Source organism: Erpetoichthys calabaricus, chromosome 13, assembly GCF_900747795.2.
Source record: "Erpetoichthys calabaricus chromosome 13, fErpCal1.3, whole genome shotgun sequence".
NCBI classification, from domain to species: Eukaryota; Metazoa; Chordata; class Cladistia; order Polypteriformes; family Polypteridae; genus Erpetoichthys; species Erpetoichthys calabaricus.
Genome location: NC_041406.2, coordinates 144,648,977 through 144,667,784, shown reverse-complemented (window position 1 = coordinate 144,667,784; position 18,808 = coordinate 144,648,977). Strand labels below are relative to the sequence as shown.

Here is an 18,808-nt window from a genome sequence, read left to right as displayed (position 1 = left end):
CCTGAAATTTGACAAACAAATGAACTCCGTTGTTAAAGTTAGTTTCTATCTGCTGAGCGTTTTAGCCAAAATCAATCTGACTCTTTCTGCAGATTTTTTGTAAAAGGAATTGATGCATTTGTCTCTTCTCGGCTTGACTACTGCAGCTCGTTATACTCTGGAGCTAACCATTCATCCTGTTGTCTCGTCCAGAGCACTGCTGCCAGGCTTCTAACGGGCACACGACAATGAAATGACATCTCACCAGTCTTAGCTTCTCTCCACTGGCTTCCAGCTCGCTGCAGGGTCGAGTTAAAAACTGTACTGTTTGTTTTAAAGTTCCTGAATTGTTTAGGCCCCCATTTCTCTTCCTGATCTTGAACACCCTTACTCTCTTTTATGATCTCTGAGGTCCTCTGATCAGAGGTTATTGGACTTAAGCTTAGTGGGGGGCCGTGCTTTTCCAGTAGCCGCCTCTAAGCTTTATAAAAGTCTGCATTTTTAGATGAGGTCAGCACCAGTTTGGGTTACTTTTAAACTTCACCTCAAAGCCTTTCTTTTTACCTTAGCTTTTTAAACTTTGTATTTTATTTATATTATTACTTAAACTAGTTATACTTTTCATTTAATCAGTTTAGGTGTCCTTATTTTATCTATATATGTATTTGTGTATTTGCTGTACAGCACTTTGGTCAAATTCTATTGTTTTTAAGGTGCTTTACAAATAAAATTGACTTGACTTCAATAGAAAGCCTGTAAACACCGATCCTCTGGCTCTCTGCAGGACAACGCTGATTTCTTTTACATTGATGTCTGGTCCTCTCCATACACATGGGGTGGAGAAACGCCACCGGACAATGGATCTTTTGCTGTCATTACACCAGGACAGACCATCTTACTGGACACCAGCACAGCCATCCTAAAAATGCTTCTCATTCAAGGTAAGCATTCGAAGGCAGGAGTCGGAGCAGGGAGGGCAGACAGGAAAACATGGAGCAGGACAAGGGCAAGGCATTAGAAGGCCCCAGCAGTAGATAAGAATCATATGTGTCCATGCCAGCATGAGGAGCTGGGCACCTCCAGAGAACAGCATGGTGTTTGAGTTCAGGAGCATCCATGTAGGCCAAAAAGCAGAGACGCCACTTTATGAAGTAGCCTGGATTACAGGACACGGTGTTGAAGACAGTATCTCCGTTGTTTTGTATTCTTATTTCATAATGTAGACTTGTGAGTTTAGTCAGATGTTAAGTTTTAACTTGCCTAACCAACGATGAAACAGCAGTGCTGACCATTAATCTGACTCCAAATGATTGTTTTTAATCTAAATGACCAATTTTATGTTTATGATATAAAATAGTACAACGTGTACCTTAAAACCAATGTTGTACCTCTGCTACACAGACAACATCTTCGCAATCTGGACCGCCAGTGAGGTGGACTTCCTTCATTTTCAAAATGAATATAATTCTTTCCACCCCAACATAAAGCTGAAGCTGAATTACTCAAAAACAGAAGTCAGCTTCCTTGACACCACCGTTCAACTGAAAGACAACCCCCTTGTAACTTCTGTTTTTCATAAACCGACGGACAGACGGACCTACCTGAGAAGTGACAGCTTCCACCCCAAGTGTATAAGGCGTTCCATTATTTTCAGCCAAGCAATACATTACAGCCGTATCTGCTCAGACCCGACAGACCGGGATAAATGACTGCAGGAGATTTCATCAGACAAGGTTATACCCCCAAAACAATAGACACTCAAATAAGTAGAGCTACTGCATTACCCAGAGACCACCTTCTGGGATATAAAAACAAAGAAAACAAGAACCGCAACCCCCTTGTTGTCACCTACAACCCACATCTTGGAGCACTTCGAAAAATTATAAAAGAACTTCAGCCAATGCTACACAATGACGAAACACTGAAAAATGGATTTCCAAAACCTCCCCTCCTGGCATTCAGACAAGCACCAAACCTGCAGCGACTAATTGTCTGAAGCTCCCTAAGTGAATCAACAGAAAATGGCACATCTTCCTGCCTACAGAACAGACATGTCCATACATTTATGATACTGATTGTGTAGTTATACCACACTGCCGACTAGAACATTGCATAAAGGGATCGTTTCCTGCAGATCATCTAATGTGGTCCACCTAATTCTCTGTATGAAATGTCCCGACACTGCACTCTCTGTGGGAGAAACTGGACAAACACTCCATCAGAGAATGAATTTACACAGGTGCCACATTAAACATGGAAACAGAGATGTTCCTGTAGCAGTCTTGGACACTGTGAGAGGGACTTTAAAGTCACAGGGCTTATGGGCAACTTCAGAACACAGCAAGAGAGAAAAGAATGGGAAGTGAAACTCAGGCTAAAACTGAACACATCACAACATGGTGTACATAGAGACAAGAGTTTAGTGGCTAGAGATGACGATTGTTGGCATCTCTCAGACTGACAACCTGACTGCAGACTCACATTGTAATGAAGAACTCATCAGAAACTTCCAAAGACTTTGTTGGACAGTCATCTTATCTAAAGATCTTGACCAGACATTGTTCTCCTTTCTTGCTAAATGAATCTTTAGCCTGGAGAGGTCTGTTAATTTTGTACATCTAAGATGTCTCACTTAATAGTTGTCCAATGCTGTGTCTATATAAGCACAGAGAACTCCAGTTTCTGCATTCCATCTCGCTTGAAGTAAGGGCCTGAGTTGCCTTGAAAGCTTGCATGTTGGAATCTTTCTAATTAGCCAATAAAAGGGGTGATATAAAACAGGTATAAGTTACTGCAGTAATTCAGTTAACTTGAGTTGTTATCGTTTGCACTGCTCAGGTTTATATACCCCTAGAAAGAAGTAAGAAATGGTCACTTGTCATCTGTAACCCCAGAGGTTAATGTTTTTAACACTAGAATTACCAGATCCGTCCCACCTTAAATCACTTCTCACCTCTCCGTCAGCGTCTTTTGTCCTTTAAATGTGTTGATAAGCAGCAAACAGCAAGCAGCCTGCTATCACATCACCCACCGGCACATAATTTTCTCAGCTCAAGTCTGTTTACCTGCATGTCAGTTGCTTGGAGCTGTATAGAGTGAGAAGTCATGCAAAATGACACCTTTTATAAATACTATATAGTTATTTGGAACACTTGCATTTCATGTGTGTTCCGTGTCTACAATATTCTATGTAAACACATCGTTAAAACAGAAACGTTTTTCATGTTTTTGTAATAATTGACAAAATGTAGACATGAAGTGTATAATGTGTGAAGCCTGAATTCCAAATACCAAAGAAACACTTTCACAAAAGGTACAAATATAACAGAACAAATGCGCTTTTATTCAAAAATATAACTGCAGAAAAAGAACTTGCATTACGGTGCAACATTGACACGTATTTGCTACATTGGCTTCGGTGGCGCAATGCTGTCAACTGTTGACTAGTAATCAAAACTTCACGGGTTCAATCACCGACGAGTCCATTTTGAGAAGTGAGTTGCTCGTATTCTTACTATTTTAGAATAAAAACATACATTTGATTCTAGTCTGTAACAGCCGGTGTAATTTATGATACTTGTAAAGGTTAGCTTTGTTTTTTTTTTTTTATTCGGTTTTATTCTATTATTATTTTATTATTATACTCTATTATTTTATTAAGGTGGGAATTTTTTCATAGGCTCTAGTAATTCTAGTGTTAAACTTGTGTGTGTGTTTTAAAATAAAACCTCGGGGTAAAGCAGCCATCTTAGCATGTTTTACATGAATAATAATTTAATAAGCAGCCTCAGAGGCTAAGCGCCACTCTTTAACTTGTACTTCAGAATAAAACCTCAGAGGCTCGTTAACTTAACGTGTGTAGCATGTAACTCAAAGCATAACTATGAAATAATACTCAACTCAATTGGAATATTCAGATGTTAATAAGATACTGTTGCATGAAAATGGTTTTGGTTTTATATTTGAGGTGGAACCCTGGTGTTTGATGAGGTAGACCTCGAGCTGAATGCTGAAAATATCCTAATTGTGGATGGAGGCACACTGCAGGTATGTAACACCCATCCATTTTGTGACATATTTTCTCCACTACTGCAACAATTCACAAACTGTGGTCCCGTGGACCCCACCAGGGGATCTCAGAATTAGTTGTTTTATTTGAGAAGTCTAGGAGCGGAAGGGAGAGTCTTGAGGGATTTGAGGATCTCGCGTTCCTAGAAGGTTACAATAAGGCCTCCTTTAATTTTCTTTCCCAGCAGTGCCCCCCTCTTTTCCTACCTGTGGTCCCCTCATTTTTTTCATTGAGGAAATTGCTGTTTAGTTTTTCAGTTCACTAAAAGCAGAGGTTAGTCTCATTCCAAAAGTGAATCCGCATGTTTAAAGCCCTGTATAAATGGGATTAGTTTTAGACCAGGAGGTACCCAAAGCTGAGTGGCAGTCATCAAGAATTTTTATTATAATTATGTTTCCACCAAATTTAATATATTGGTCTTCCATGATAATCATTTTTTGGCCTGAAGGGTTTTGAAAGAAGGTAGTTTGAGAAGTGCGACACTACATGGTTCTATGTAACTGGTGTTGGATAAATGGATGAGCAAAGCAGCTTGTGTGAGGACCTACATGGCCATCCAGTCGGTTCAGTGAGCCTTCAGTCAAGAAGGCCAGGAGTTTATGGAGTCTCAGTAAACATTGCCAAATGAAGAAGGGTAATGGTGATGCAACTGGTCCCACAAAATGGTGGTCAGTTTCAATTGAATGGCAAATTGAAATTTGTGACCTGCCTATAGGAGAGAAACCAGTCAGCATAACTGTTTTCTGGTGCTTTCCCCATTCCGATAAATCAATCCAATCAAGTGAAAAAGTAAGAGATATGTGGACAAATGAAGATTTCGATAGATAGATAGATAGATAGATAGATAGATAGATAGATAGATAGATAGATAGATAGATAGATAGATAGATAGATAGATAGATAGATAGATAGATAGATAGATAGATAGATAGATAGATAGATAGATAGATAGATAGATAGATAGATAGATACTTTATTAATCCCAATGGGAAATTCACAAATTTCATTGTCATTTAAACAGTAGCATAAATGAAGGTGGCGTAATTAGGGAAAACCAAAAGAAAAAACAATTAAAATTTGTGTCAGGTGTCAGGTCCATCATTGAGTCCAATAGTTGGTAGTGTCCCCTCAAATTGGCGTTTGCCAATAGGAGATTCACCTGCCAGAGTCCAAAATTCACACTGGGAAATTTCACCAAAGTGCTAACAAAAGATTTTCTTTTAGTTACCTTTGTAAATATCCGCCACTTAGGACAAAAATAGAAAGTGAGAATCCGCTTTAATATCATTTCAGACATTGAGGTCAGACGGTGTGACATAATGCCGAGTCACACCAGAAAAAGCATTATCGAAATTTTTGAACAGTTTCTAAGCCAAGGTGGCATTGCAGGATTTTCAAAACACAATAATACAGCCTTGAACACAAGTATATTCTCTATTTCAGGGGTTCTTAACATCGGTCCTGGGGGCCCACTGTGGTTTCAGGTTTTTGTTCCAACCAGATTCATAATCAGTGACAACACCTGATAACATTGATCTCAATTAATTAGCTGGTGTTTCTCTTTTCTCTTCTCTTATTCTACATTAAGAAAGCACTGCAGCATGTTTTACATTTACAGTAATCCCTCCTCTATCGCGGGGTTTGCGTTCCAGAGCCACCCGCAAAATAAGAAAATCCGCGAAGTAGAAACCATATGTTTATATGGTTATTTTTATATTGTCATGCTTGGGTCACAGATTTGCGCAGAAACACAGGAGGTTGTAGAGAGACAGGAACGTTATTCAAACACTGCAAACAAACATTTGTCTCTTTTTCAAAAGTTTAAACTGTGCTCCATGACAAGACAGAGATGACAGTTCAGTCTCACAATTAAAAGAATGCAAACATATCTTCCTCTTCAAAGGAGCAAACAAATCAATAGGGCTGTTTGGCTTTTAAGTATGCGAAGCACGGCGGCACAAAGCTGTTGAAGGCGGCAGCTCACACCCCCTCCGTCAGGAGCAGAGAGATAGAGAGAGACAGAGTTTGTTTTTCAATCAAAAATCAATACGTGCCCTTTGAGCTTTTAAGTATGCGAAGCACCGTCCAGCATGTCACTTCACGAAGCAGCTGCACAGAAGGTAGCCAACGTGAAGATAATCTTTCAGCATTTTTAGACGAGCGTCCGTATCGTCTAGGTGTGCAAACAGCCCCCCTGCTCAATCCCCATACGTCAGGATCAGAGAAAGTCAGCGCAAGAGAGAGATTGAGAAAAGTAAGCAATCTAGCTTCTCAGCCATCTGCCAATAGCGTCCCTTGAATGAAATCAACTGGGCAAACCAACTGAGGAAGCATGTACCAGAAATTAAAAGACCCATTGTCCGCAGAAATCCGCGAAGAAGCAAAAAATCCGCGATATATATTTAAATATGCTTACATATAAAATCCGCGATAGAGTGAAGCCGCGAAAGGCGAAGCGCGATATAGCGAGGGATCACTGTATAAGACATTTAGGAATATTTCTGCTTTTGCTATAGATTTAAATGCTTAACAACCATTTGTTGATTTCATTCTATTTTGCCCTTTCTCTTTGCAGTTTGCTTCCTTCATTGTATCTTAATAACTACAACCAGCAGAGCAGACAGCCAGGCAAACAGCACTGAATAAATGAAAGGCTACAACTACTTCAGTGTTAGACTCACTAATTAGAAAATAATTAATTAATTAAACAATTAGAACACCCGGCAAAACATTGAATTAAAATCAAGATGAAAATATTTGGTACATTTTAATATATATATATATATATATATATATATATATATATATATATATATATATATATATATATATATTAACCATACTTAGTTTTCTAATTTCTATATTTGTCCCACAACACAGAATCTGGCAAATAACAATTCACTTAATCAGCCCAGGAGTTCAATTAAAAACTGAAGCTGGTTGGAACGAAAACCTGCAGCCACAGTGGGCCCCCAGGACCGACGTTGAGAACCCCTGCTCTATTTAGAAAATTAAAGCAAATTTGAATTATCCACAAGTCCACGCTTTAATAAATATTAATAACAACCATAAAGAATGAATACGTGTTCGTTAGGCTGACACGTTTTGTATTTGTTGACGCAGGTTGGAACTGAACAAGCGCCATTTCAGCACAAGGCGATCATCACCCTGTATGGCCACCTCCGCTCTCCTGAACTCCCGCTCTATGGGGCCAAGACGCTGGCCATCAGAGAAGGGACGCTGGACCTCCACGGTAAATCACTTAGAACCTCAACATTTCCAACATTAACTGTCGATTTATGTTAAGAAGACATATTACTGTTATAATTGGATTAGTTTATTTGCCTTGACTTTGATATGTTATTCATCTTTGGTCTCAATTTGTTATTATGCATATCATTATCATAGTTAAATCACTGAGTTTCTAATTCCTTCAGTATTTGTTTTGTTATGGGTGCCTTCATTTTATAGCTGATGGTTCTCATTGGGCCTCCGCATGATGGTCAAAATCATCATTTGGATGACTATTTGGACATCATTGTCTTATGAATTCCAGTCCACAATTCTCAGCAGAGGATTCAGTCCAAAAAGTAGGCCTGCAGTCTTGTGGCCTGCACCCATAAAAAAGCCAGGCGCATTAAGCCCTAACAGGGAGAGAGGGACTATACAAACCCTGGCCATAAAGAAGTCAAAACAATATCTTTTAATTATTTATTATGACACTGCACTCTATGTGGGAGAAACTGGACAAAACACTCCGCCAGAGAATTTGCCTAATTAATGTCCTCCAGACCACCTTCTCTGACCCTGGTGTCATTATGACTGCTCTCTGGTGGTTTGAGTCCTGCTTCTTGGACAAACCCTGCAATGTGTCCTGGTGGAGAGAGGTGTGTCAAGGGTGCACCTGGAGAGCATTGGGCTGTCCCAAGGGTTGGTGTTGGGTCCTCTTCTCTTTTCTATGTACATCTTGTAACACCCCTGGCACACTTGGTTAGCCCAAAAGCATCACTGATTCACATAAAGGACAAGCTAATATGTGTTTTACTATTAAAAAGATTTGAGCTAAAGAGAATGCTCACCCTAGGCCCTATCATCCTGCCCCATGGTTTCGCATATCAGAGTTATGCTGATGACACACAGCTGTACCTGTCATTCCCTCCTGAGGACCATACAGTCTCCACTGAAATCTCTGCATGTCTCACCAACACCGCAACGTGGATCAAGCAGCACCATCTCCAGCTTAGCCTGGCAAAGAGGGATGTCCTTGTTATGCCAGCTCATCGGTCTATTCAACACAACCATCTCAGTTCAGCTTGGCTCATTTTTGCTTATGCCAGTCAAGTCAGTATTAAACTTTATGATGGTGATCGAGAACCAGCCATCCAATATGGACCATGTTGCAATTTTTTCTTGGTCTTGCAAATTCACTCTGTGCAACATCTGCAAGATCAGACCATCTCTGAGTGTTTGCAGCACCACTGCTGGTCCAGATTTTGGTCTTGTCACATCTAGACAACTGCAGCTCTCTGCTATCAAGAATACCAGCATGTGCTACCATGAAAACCAGCACTACGCTGGCTCCCAGTAGCCGCACTTATTAAGATTAAATTCTTGATGCTTGCCCACAAAGACACTTGTTAGGTTGTCACAGTGAATAACAGGCTCAAGTGCAAATGAATTTCTGGGGCGCCAACCTGGCCATCCCTGTTTACTTATGTGTCCAATCAAAAACAAATGCTTAGTTGCGTAGAAGAAAACAAAAACTATTGGCATGAGAATAAAGTGGCTGGTATTAATCAGGCTTCTTGTCTGCCATCTGAAAGTCATGGAGCTCCTTAGCTCTGGTTGCTGTGGATAGAAGTGATGCCTCATTGTGATTGGACGTGTTCATATAGCTCTGGGACCAGAAGGGGTGGAGTTTGTTACTTTAACTGGGTGGATTCTCTGCACTGTGCAAGAAGTAAAGGACAAGAAAGTTAGAAGCAAAGCCCCTCTTGGTCCTGGGTGGAACCACAAACCTGGGAGGAATATGGAGGGTGATCCTCTGAAGCACATATTTACATTTACATTTACATTATTTAGCAGACGCTCTTATCCAGAGCGACTTACAACAGTGCAACATATGTAGCAACTCCTTCTCGCCGGCTCACGTCTACTGAAAAATGGCTTCAGGTGATGCCATCTCTGTGTGCCATTAAATCTTAACCTGAACTCTTTTCATGTGTAACTCCTGGCTGATGGAATGAAGTGCCCACCTCTATCTGAACAGCTGACATCCTCAAAGAGTTTAAGAAGCGTTGGACAACTCTCGTGACATGTGAAATTCTAACTGATAATGGGTTTATTAGGTTTGTGCAACCAAATCTAAATACATTTCTTAGATTTTGTTCTGAGTTCTTCACTTGTGATGAGCAATTTTGCATTCTTGCCTTGTCACACTTGTTCCCAAACTTCCCCCAGACTGTTTATGTTGACCGCTTTTGCAAGTCGCTTTGGAAAAAAAGTGACTCCTAAGCAAATAATATATATATACTGTATATATTTATTATTATTGTTATTATTTTTTTAATTCTTCTCTTACAGCTTACCTAAAATCATCTTCCCTTAAAACTTGTAGTTTAGGATGAGGCTTTTCCTTTCAAATATTTTCTTTGGGACAATTAAAATATATAACCCAAGGCAGTGAGTGCATTGATGTTAATGTTGATACTTCAAACTGAGAGAATTTCACTTCTCTGGCATTTCTTTTTTCACTGTACCTTGATTAAAGAAGCCGCAGATCAAAGTTTAATCAAAGATGTCTTCATCTTTTCAGGTACACCCGTTCCATTCACTTGGACCCGACTGGCTAAAACTGCAGAGGCCGGCTCGACCATCGTGGAGCTCCAGAATCCTGTAACATGGAAAGCTGGTGATGAAATTGTCATTGCATCCACTGGGGACAGGTAAACAGCAATGCTAGATACCTTCAACTCAAAGTAGTAGGGTAAATCAAAATGTCACGGCAATTTGAAAATTATGCATTATCCAGGACAGATTCAAGCTGACATAATACAACCGTTGTCAGTGGATTATGAGTAGTTTGAATATGTATGGTGCAGCGCCCTGCCATTAGTCTTGGTAAAGTCAAGGTCAAATGAACATGGTCGCTCCACTGTAGGATTGCACCATTGATGAAGAACGCTCCATATTCAGGTTTCTTTGAGTGAAGCCTGCTGAAATTCGCTAAAGGATGTTGGCTCAGTACAGAAGTGAAAACATCATAACTCTAGAAAAAGTCTATGTATGGGTAGAAAGGGTTAAAGCCAGTAGTACAAGTCTAACCAATGTCACTTGATCCGGTTGACCATCAACATTGTGTGCACAAGCCCACATTGACACGGTGAATGCCTTCATCAGAAGACTGATGGATTACATTGTCCACCATTGTTGCACATTTGGTTATCAGCTATGGATCTGTCCCCAGCCATAGTGCTTAGAGGTACCATAAGGTTTGCACAAGATGGTTACGTAAACAGCTTACTGATCTGCACAAACAAGAGCGCATGGAGGTTGTGACTCAATTCCTGAAACATTATGAAGAAGATCCAAGTGTTTTGGAGCGGATTTTCACCAGAGATGAGACATGCATTCAACACTGTGAGCTGGGAAGCAAGAGACAAAAGCATGCAGTGGAAACACCCATCTTCTGCAATAAAGTAGAAATTCAAACATCAGCCCTCCACCTGGAAAATCATGATGACTTTCTTTTGGGACATTTTCAGGAAGACTGACAATCAGTGACCAGTGCAGCATATTGTGCTATGCTTTGAGAGAAACTGTAACCTGCAATTTGCCACAAAAGAACAGGAATGCTGTCAAAAAGAGTCTTGCTGTTTGACAATAGAAGAGACTACAATTGTAAAAGAGAAAGGAAAAGACAAAGTCTCAGTCCTGGAGACCTCGACCAACTGGTTGCCTACCTGCCTCTGGGTTTTTGTATAGTGGAGTCTGTGCTGGCTGTTCAATCTGATGAGAGAATCCTCCTTTATCTGAGATCTTTCCATATGCAGGAGTTCAGCCTGGAAGTAGAGCAGTGGCAGAAAATGCCACATCCAGATACCAAGAAGAGAAACAGAAGAGATGAGGGTTGGTAATGGTTTTAAAATATTGTGAAGATTCTGTACAAATGTCTAACAAGCAAAGATGCAGTGTGCACAGCTAATCAGCAGCTCTAGGCAGGGTATTCCAGACAAAGGCTGTGAGTCTTCAGCCTGATTTAAAAGTTGAGACTGAAGGGGCACCTCTTATAGTAACCTGCAGATTAGTCCACAGCTTTGAGGCCCTGTATGTAAATGCTTGACTTCCCACTGTTACTTTATTAATTCTTAGAATCATAAGCAGACTGGTATCTTGAGATCGCAATGTGTGCTCAGGTTTGTAAGTAATGATGTGTTCAGATAAGTAAGATAAGCTCTGATAACTAAGCAGAGTTTTGGCCATTTAAGACTTTGTAAGTTAAAATGAGGATGTTGAAACCCTAAGCTTATGCAAAAATGAATTTTTGTTTCAGGCTGAGCCAGAATGAAAACGAGCTGATGGTAATTGAGTCCATATCCTCAGATGGAACAACGGTGAATCTGACCAACCCTCTCATGTATAGACATTTAGGAGTTTCTGTCAGAACATCAGACGAACAACATTTTGAAGCGAGAGCAGAAGTTGGACTTTTAACTCGTAACATTGTCATCCGAGGCTCTGGAAATGTTGAGTGGGAAGACACCATACCAGCTTGTCCTGATGGATTTGATCCTGGTATGTATTTTACTGTGTACTTTATATTCTGCTATTAAGATTATCAACTATTTGTCTTTGATTTTTAATAGTAACATTAACATTGTAATTCTACATGTTCAGACTATGACTACTAAAGTTATGGAAAGAGTCACTAGTCTCAGTGCTGATGTACCACAAGTTAGCATCAACCATCGCTCCATTCATTTGCTAACCCGGCGTGGTAGCAGTTATCATAGTCATACTACAGTCACATGTACAGACACCTGTAAAATTGTTAGTTACATGTTCGACCAACATACAACACATCACCAGTCACGTGCACCGTGATAAACAAGAATGAGCCGTACAGAAATTCATTTCTTGCAGGAAGTCAATGATTGTTCTCACACTACTGAGCCATGATTGGCAATCCATGAACAATTCCTTCATTTTGAATGACTGTTTTCACTGAGTTATACAAAGCGATTCACAATCACCAACAAACTGATTCAGTGGAGCTCAACAGGAGTGCTGTAGCACATGCGTCATGATGTTGTCGTCTTTGATTTCACAGGGGGATCTGATTCATGACTCTTGTTCACTTCACTTATAATTATTATGAGGTCTGAATTGAATCATTACCAGTGAATGAGAAGAAGAGAAGAATACATTTATATTACCTACCAGTTGTTTGTTTTATACAATTTGTTATTGGATATTATTTTTAACTATTTTAAGTTTATAATCCCTTAATACAGTGAACAAATGAGTCACACAAAATTGAAACTTATAAAACTATTATTGTTATTTTTAACAATTATTTGCTTTCAAATTTACTTCAACAGACACACTTTTTTATGGCTCATTGAATACACCGGCATAATTCTTTCAACTTCAAACCAAATCGTTACTTGAGAACGAGTTTAGCGATTTTCATTCATTTGGTTTGTAAATTGAATCATAACCTAAGAATGGGTTTCACGATTCTGGTACATTTGATTAGCAAACTGAATCATTACCTGAGAACAAGTCTCCTGACTGTTTTAATTTGCTTCACGAACTGAATCATTACCTGAGAACGAGACTCAAGGTTCTTGCTCATTTGATTTGTGAACTAATCATTACCCGAGAATGACTTGTACAATTCTCATTCACTTACAATTCTCTGTCGCGTTGTCTTATTTTAATCATGCATTTTAATTGTGTTGTCCTACTTTGTGTCCTGAAAGAAGACAATGTCATCTGAATTACCAGCATGGTAAATTTATTATTTAATATGTATAATAATAATAATTTACAGACAGACCTCATTATGTGTGTCTCGGCAACTGCAGGTCTGACATTGTGATCAGCAGTGCAGAAGCGCCGCAGGGGACTGTACTTTCTCCGGTCCTGTTCAGCCTATATACTGTACATCGGACTTCCAATACAACTCTGAGTCCTGCCAAGTGCAAAAGTTCGCTGATGACACTGCTATTATGGGCTGCATCAGGAGTGGGCAGGAGGAGGAGTACAGGGACCTAATCAAGGACTTTGTTAAATGGTGCGACTGAAACCACCTACACCTGAACACTAGCAAAACCAAGGAGCTGGTGGTGGATTTTAGGAGGACCAGGCCCCTCATGGACCCAGTGATCATCAGAGGTGACTGTGAACAGAGGGTGCAGACCTATAAATACCTGGGAGTGCAGCTGGATGATAAACTGGAATGGGCTGCCAGTACTGATGCTCTGTGCAAGAGAGGACAGAGCCGACTATACTTCCTGAGAAGGCTGGCGTCCTTCAACATCTGCAATAAGATGCTGCAGATGTTCTATCAGACTGTTGTGGCGAGCGCCCTTTTCTACACGGTGGTGTGCTGGGGAGGCAGTATTAAGAAGAAAGATGCCTAGATGCCTCACGCATGGACAAACTGGTGAGGAAGGCAGGCTCTATTGTAGATACGGAGCTGGACAGTTTGACATCTGTGGCAGAGCGACGGGCGCTGAGCAGACTTCTGTCAATCATGGAGAATCCACTGCATCCACTGAACAGGATCATCTCAGGACATAGGAGCAGCTTCAGCGACAGACTGCTGTCACCGTCCAGCTCCACTGACAGACTGAGGAGACCCCACACTATGCGACTCTTCAATTTCACCCGGGGGTTAAACGTTAACATTATACAAGTTATTGTCTGTAAACCTGCATTGTTATCACTCTTTAACTTAATATTGTTTTTTATCAGTATGCTGCTGCTGGAGTATGGGAATTTAATAAAGTATCTATCTATCTATCTATCTATCTATCTATCTATCTATCTATCTATCTATCTATCTATCTATCTATCTATCTATCTATCTATCTATCTATCTATCTATCTATCTATCTATCTATCTATCTATCTATCTATCTATCTATCTATCTATCTATCTATCTATCTATCATATGTGTTATTTAATTATATATCTGAAATGTGATCAGAATGGAATTCAGCCTTAACCATACTTTCCATATGAGCTCGCCTTGAGTCCTATTCTTAAATCAATTAAATCAAGTGATGTGAAAGACTTGAATCAGTAAAGTGAATCAAAATGCCTTGTCACTAGTACTGGGTGTACTGGGTTCAAGGCACCAAGTAACCCTGAGTGGTAGAGCGGTCTGTCTTTGAACACACAAGTGCACAATTCAGCAGGGCCATTTAGCCTGCATTGTATGCCTTTGATTTGTGGTAGAGAAGTTCTCTACATAAGAAATTGTGTGTGACACGGGCAGAAACTGCAAACCTGAGCAGCAGCACTACCTGCCTCCCTGCCACATCACTGATCTGATTTACTGGCTCAGTGTTTAAACTGTAATCTCTAACTGGAACCCACCTTTGTACTTCACAGGTGAATTTGCTGTGCAGACCTGTTTTCAGGGAAGATATGGTGACCAAGTTGGCAGCGACCAGTTTGGTGGGTGCATCATGTTCAGCACACCTCAGCCTAATCAGACCTCGGCCATTGGTAGAATTGAATACGTGGAAGTAAGTCAGCTGTTCTGCCACTTTAGGGGTCATTTGCAATGACGCAGTAATAGGCTGCTGGGAGTTTCGTTTCTGGAAATTGATGATGTCACTCACGGACCCTCTATAAGCTGCTTCCACTTTCATTGTGTACTCTAAGATTGTGGATGGAAGTTCTAAAAGACTCTCTGTTCTTAATAGCTTGGATTTCTAGGATTTCTTAACTCTGACCCTGGTTTTGTCTAGTGCTTTGGTTGACTTCCAAGTTTAGACCTTAGACTGAGGTTTCCTTGGTTTTGCTTCTCTCCTGGTTAACTTTTCCAGGTGAACTACAGTTTTTCTAGTTTTCACAGAACATTCAGCAGCAATAATTGGCTTCTAATTAAGGAATTTGGTTGGAATACTAACCTCTACAGCCATTGCGGCACTGCCAGACTGAACCCAAGGAACCATGAATTTCAGGATTTTTAGATCTTGTAATGCCAGTGTCTCTAATACTACTATTATTAACTCCACTTACCTCATCTCATTTTCTCAACCACTTTTCCTGATGAAAGTTGTGGTGACAGCAGGTCAGCCCAGTCCTCATCTACAGATTCTAGGTCTAGCTGGGGGAATTCCAAGGAGTTCCCAAGCTAGCCGAGATATGTAATCCCCCCAGCAAGTCAGGGAACTGCTGCAGGGTCTACACCCAATGGAACATGCCCAGAACATCTCCACGAGAAGCCACCCTGGGGAAATCCCTATGACATGCCCAAAACACCTCAGCAATTACATTAATATGACAATAAAAATGGTCGCTCTAGTAAGGAAATGTGAAGTAGGTGTTCCATTCTAATAATTTTACATCTAAAGCAAAATGTTCTTCCCCATCCTTGCAGGTATTTCATGCTGGACAAGCCTTCAGACTTGGACGCTACCCCATAAACTGGCACCTCATGGGAGACCTTAACTTCACCTCTTATGTCAGAGGCTGCAGCATTCACCAGACGTATAACAGAGCAGTCGCTATGTACAAGACCTCTAATCTCTTAGTCGAGAGAAACGTCATCTACGACATCATGGGAGGAGCGCTTATCTTTGAAGATGGCAGCGAGACAGGAAATGTCCTTCAGTACAACCTGGCAGTGTTTGTGATGCAGAGTACCAGTCTCTTGAACGACGATATCACACCGGCTGCCTTCTGGATAAGCAATCCCAACAACACAATTCGGCACAACGCAGTAGCTGGAGGAAGTCATATTGGCTTCTGGTATCGACTTCAAGACAGCATCACTGGAGAACTGCGTGACGCTAACATTTGTGAGAAAAATGAGATACTAGGACAGTTTTATAACAACTCCGTTCACTCTCAAGGCTGGTATGGATTGTGGATTTTTGAACAATATTACCCAATGCAGCAAGGGTACTGCAACTGGAATAACCCCCAGCCAGCTGTTTTTGACTCTCTGATGACTTGGAATTGTCTGAAAGGAGCCGAGTGGCTCAACGCCGGAGCACTGCAGTTCAAGAATTTCCTGATGGTGAATAACGAACTTGCTGGAATTGAAATGAAACGACTTCAAACTAGCTATGTTACTGGGTGGGGTGAAGCGGGTGGTGCCATGATCATGAATGCCACTGTGATTGGTCACTTGGATGAACTCGGCCTTCTGCCCAGCAACTGCACTCAGAGGGGAATTGTACTTCCATTAGATGATGGACTGACTGTCGCAGGAATTAAATTTATCAACTTTGACCGCTCAAGCTGTACTGCCATTGGCTTCTCAAGTTGTGGTTACACCAACTGTGGAGGCTGGAGAGTTAAATTTAGTGGAGTTCAGTATTTTAATACCACCAACAAGGCCGGCTTCACATGGGAGCATGAAGCAGCTCTCATTGACACTGACGGGTCTCTTACAGGTAAGCATTTGGAGTTGTGTGTCTTCTTAGAGCCCTCGCCATTGGGTGTATCTCATTATCTGTGTGGGGATGACAGGGCACACAGAGCATCAAATCAGTGAGAAACTGAATTTACTGATGAAGACCCCTAAACATGTGACCCATTAACGTGCTTAGTTAAACCCTTACTGTAGCCCACTCATGGTCACAAAAACACTCAACCTTCAAGGTGAGCAGCCTCTCTGACACGTTAGAACAACAAAGTAAGTGAAGTCACGGCAAGCCAGAGCTGGAACTTCTGGAATTGTCTGAAACGGCTTGGTTAATGAGAGGTGGGTAAGTGGTGGCAGCAGCCATGGATGGCCTCTCACTGGCTTCAGTGATCACCCAACTGTGACTGCAGAATTCTATCACCCATGGATACTGTGCTGCAGTGTCTACAGATTATTGCATGCTGCAATATTTTATTTTTGATGTTTCACATTGAAGGCAAGTGTTGTAGGCACTTTTAATATGCTGGTCCAAATCTATTGCTGTGAACTCACATTACGAACCATCTCAGTTGGCAGGTTTGCATGGTGGTGAACTGCTGGTGGCCTGTGGTGACCCCAAAGGCCCTCAGAGAAGTCATTTATCATAATAAGAGAACTCTCAGCCTCAGCAGAGCAGATACTACTTCTGAACACTGTGAATGGAGTGACGCCTGGCAATGTCAGCCGAGCTCTCCCTGTCTCCCTCAGCCTCTAGTGTATGGGCACTGCTTTCGGGCCAAACATTGTGGGTTCACCAGAGTGCAAATCTGTGAACTGAGACGGTTTATGGTGCAGGTCCACACCAACACATGAGTATTGGACGAGTGGAGTGTAGTGGCGACACCACGCTGAGAAGGTGGTTACTGAGAGAAAGAATGAGCTCAGCTGACGTCACCAGAAAGCGCTCCACTTGCAGTGTTCAGCAGCGGTATCTGTGTGGACTTGACAAGGAGTTCCTCTATTAGCTCATGCTGTAAGGAAACCACTTCTGGCAGTTCACAGTCTTCAAACTGAGGTGTATCATGAGACGAGTCCACTGCAATTCACGAAAGGAATGAAAATATAGAACATAATGAGTTAAACCAGAACATCGTCAGGTGGCAGACAGGCATCAAAAAGGCCAACAATGCTGACAAAGTCCCTACGACAAACTGCAACAGGAGTAGGAACAATTGTGGGGAAAAACAAAATGCAAAAGTAAAACAACAACAACAACAACATTTATTTATATAGCACATTTTCATACAAAATGTAGCTCAAAGTGCTTTACATAGATAGATAGACAGACAGACAGACAGACAGACAGACAGACAGACAGACAGACAGACAGACAGACAGACAGACAGACAGACAGACAGACAGATAGATAGATAGATAGATAGATAGATAGATAGATAGATAGATAGATAGATAGATAGATAGATAGATAGATAGATAGATAGATAGATAGATAGATAGATAGATAGATAGATAGATAGATACTTTATTAACCACAAGGGGAAATTCACATAATGAAGAAAAGAAAAATAAAAGACAAAATAAGAAATTAAAATAAGATAACATTAGTTAACATAGAATAAGAGTAAGGTCCGATGGCCAGGGGGGACAGAAAAAAAAAAAAAAACTCCAGACGGCTGGAGAAAAAAATAAAATCTGCAGGGGTTCCAGGCCACGAGACCACCCAGTCCCCTCTGGGCATTCTACCTAACATAAATGAAATATTCCTCTCACGGAAGGACTTGATGATGATGGTCATACAGACTTCTGGCTTTTAGTCCATCAATGTTGGAATATCACGGTGCTTTGAGTAGATGGTGACCACCAAAAGGACACCAGAAAAGGAAACAGAAGAGAGAGTAGGGGTTAGTACAGATTTTAGAGCCACCATGAATAGTTATGATAATGTATTGGATATACAGGAGTATCAGGATTAAATTACAGTGAAGTTATGAGAAGGCCATGTTACAGTAATGTGTTTTCGGCAGTTTTTTAAAGTGCTCCACTGTATTAGCCTGGCGAATTCCTACTGGCAGGCTATTCCAGATTTTAGGTGCATAACAGCAGAAGGTCACCCGCCTCACCCCTTCTTTTAAGTTTTGCTCTTGGA

General features: G+C 40.9%; 1 protein-coding gene across 1 annotated transcript in view; it reads left to right on the top strand.

Moving 5' to 3' along the window:
* LOC114641885 (fibrocystin-L-like) overlaps window positions 1–18,808 on the top strand; it is a 169,815-nt gene that overhangs the window by 89,123 nt on the left and 61,884 nt on the right. Inside the window, exons 44-50 of the mRNA XM_051935585.1 lie at window positions 764–920; window positions 3,947–4,026; window positions 7,172–7,301; window positions 9,864–9,993; window positions 11,601–11,842; window positions 14,673–14,809; window positions 15,670–16,690. Coding sequence (XP_051791545.1) covers window positions 764–920; window positions 3,947–4,026; window positions 7,172–7,301; window positions 9,864–9,993; window positions 11,601–11,842; window positions 14,673–14,809; window positions 15,670–16,690 — 1,897 coding nt within the window. The remainder of the gene's footprint in view (window positions 1–763; window positions 921–3,946; window positions 4,027–7,171; window positions 7,302–9,863; window positions 9,994–11,600; window positions 11,843–14,672; window positions 14,810–15,669; window positions 16,691–18,808) is intronic.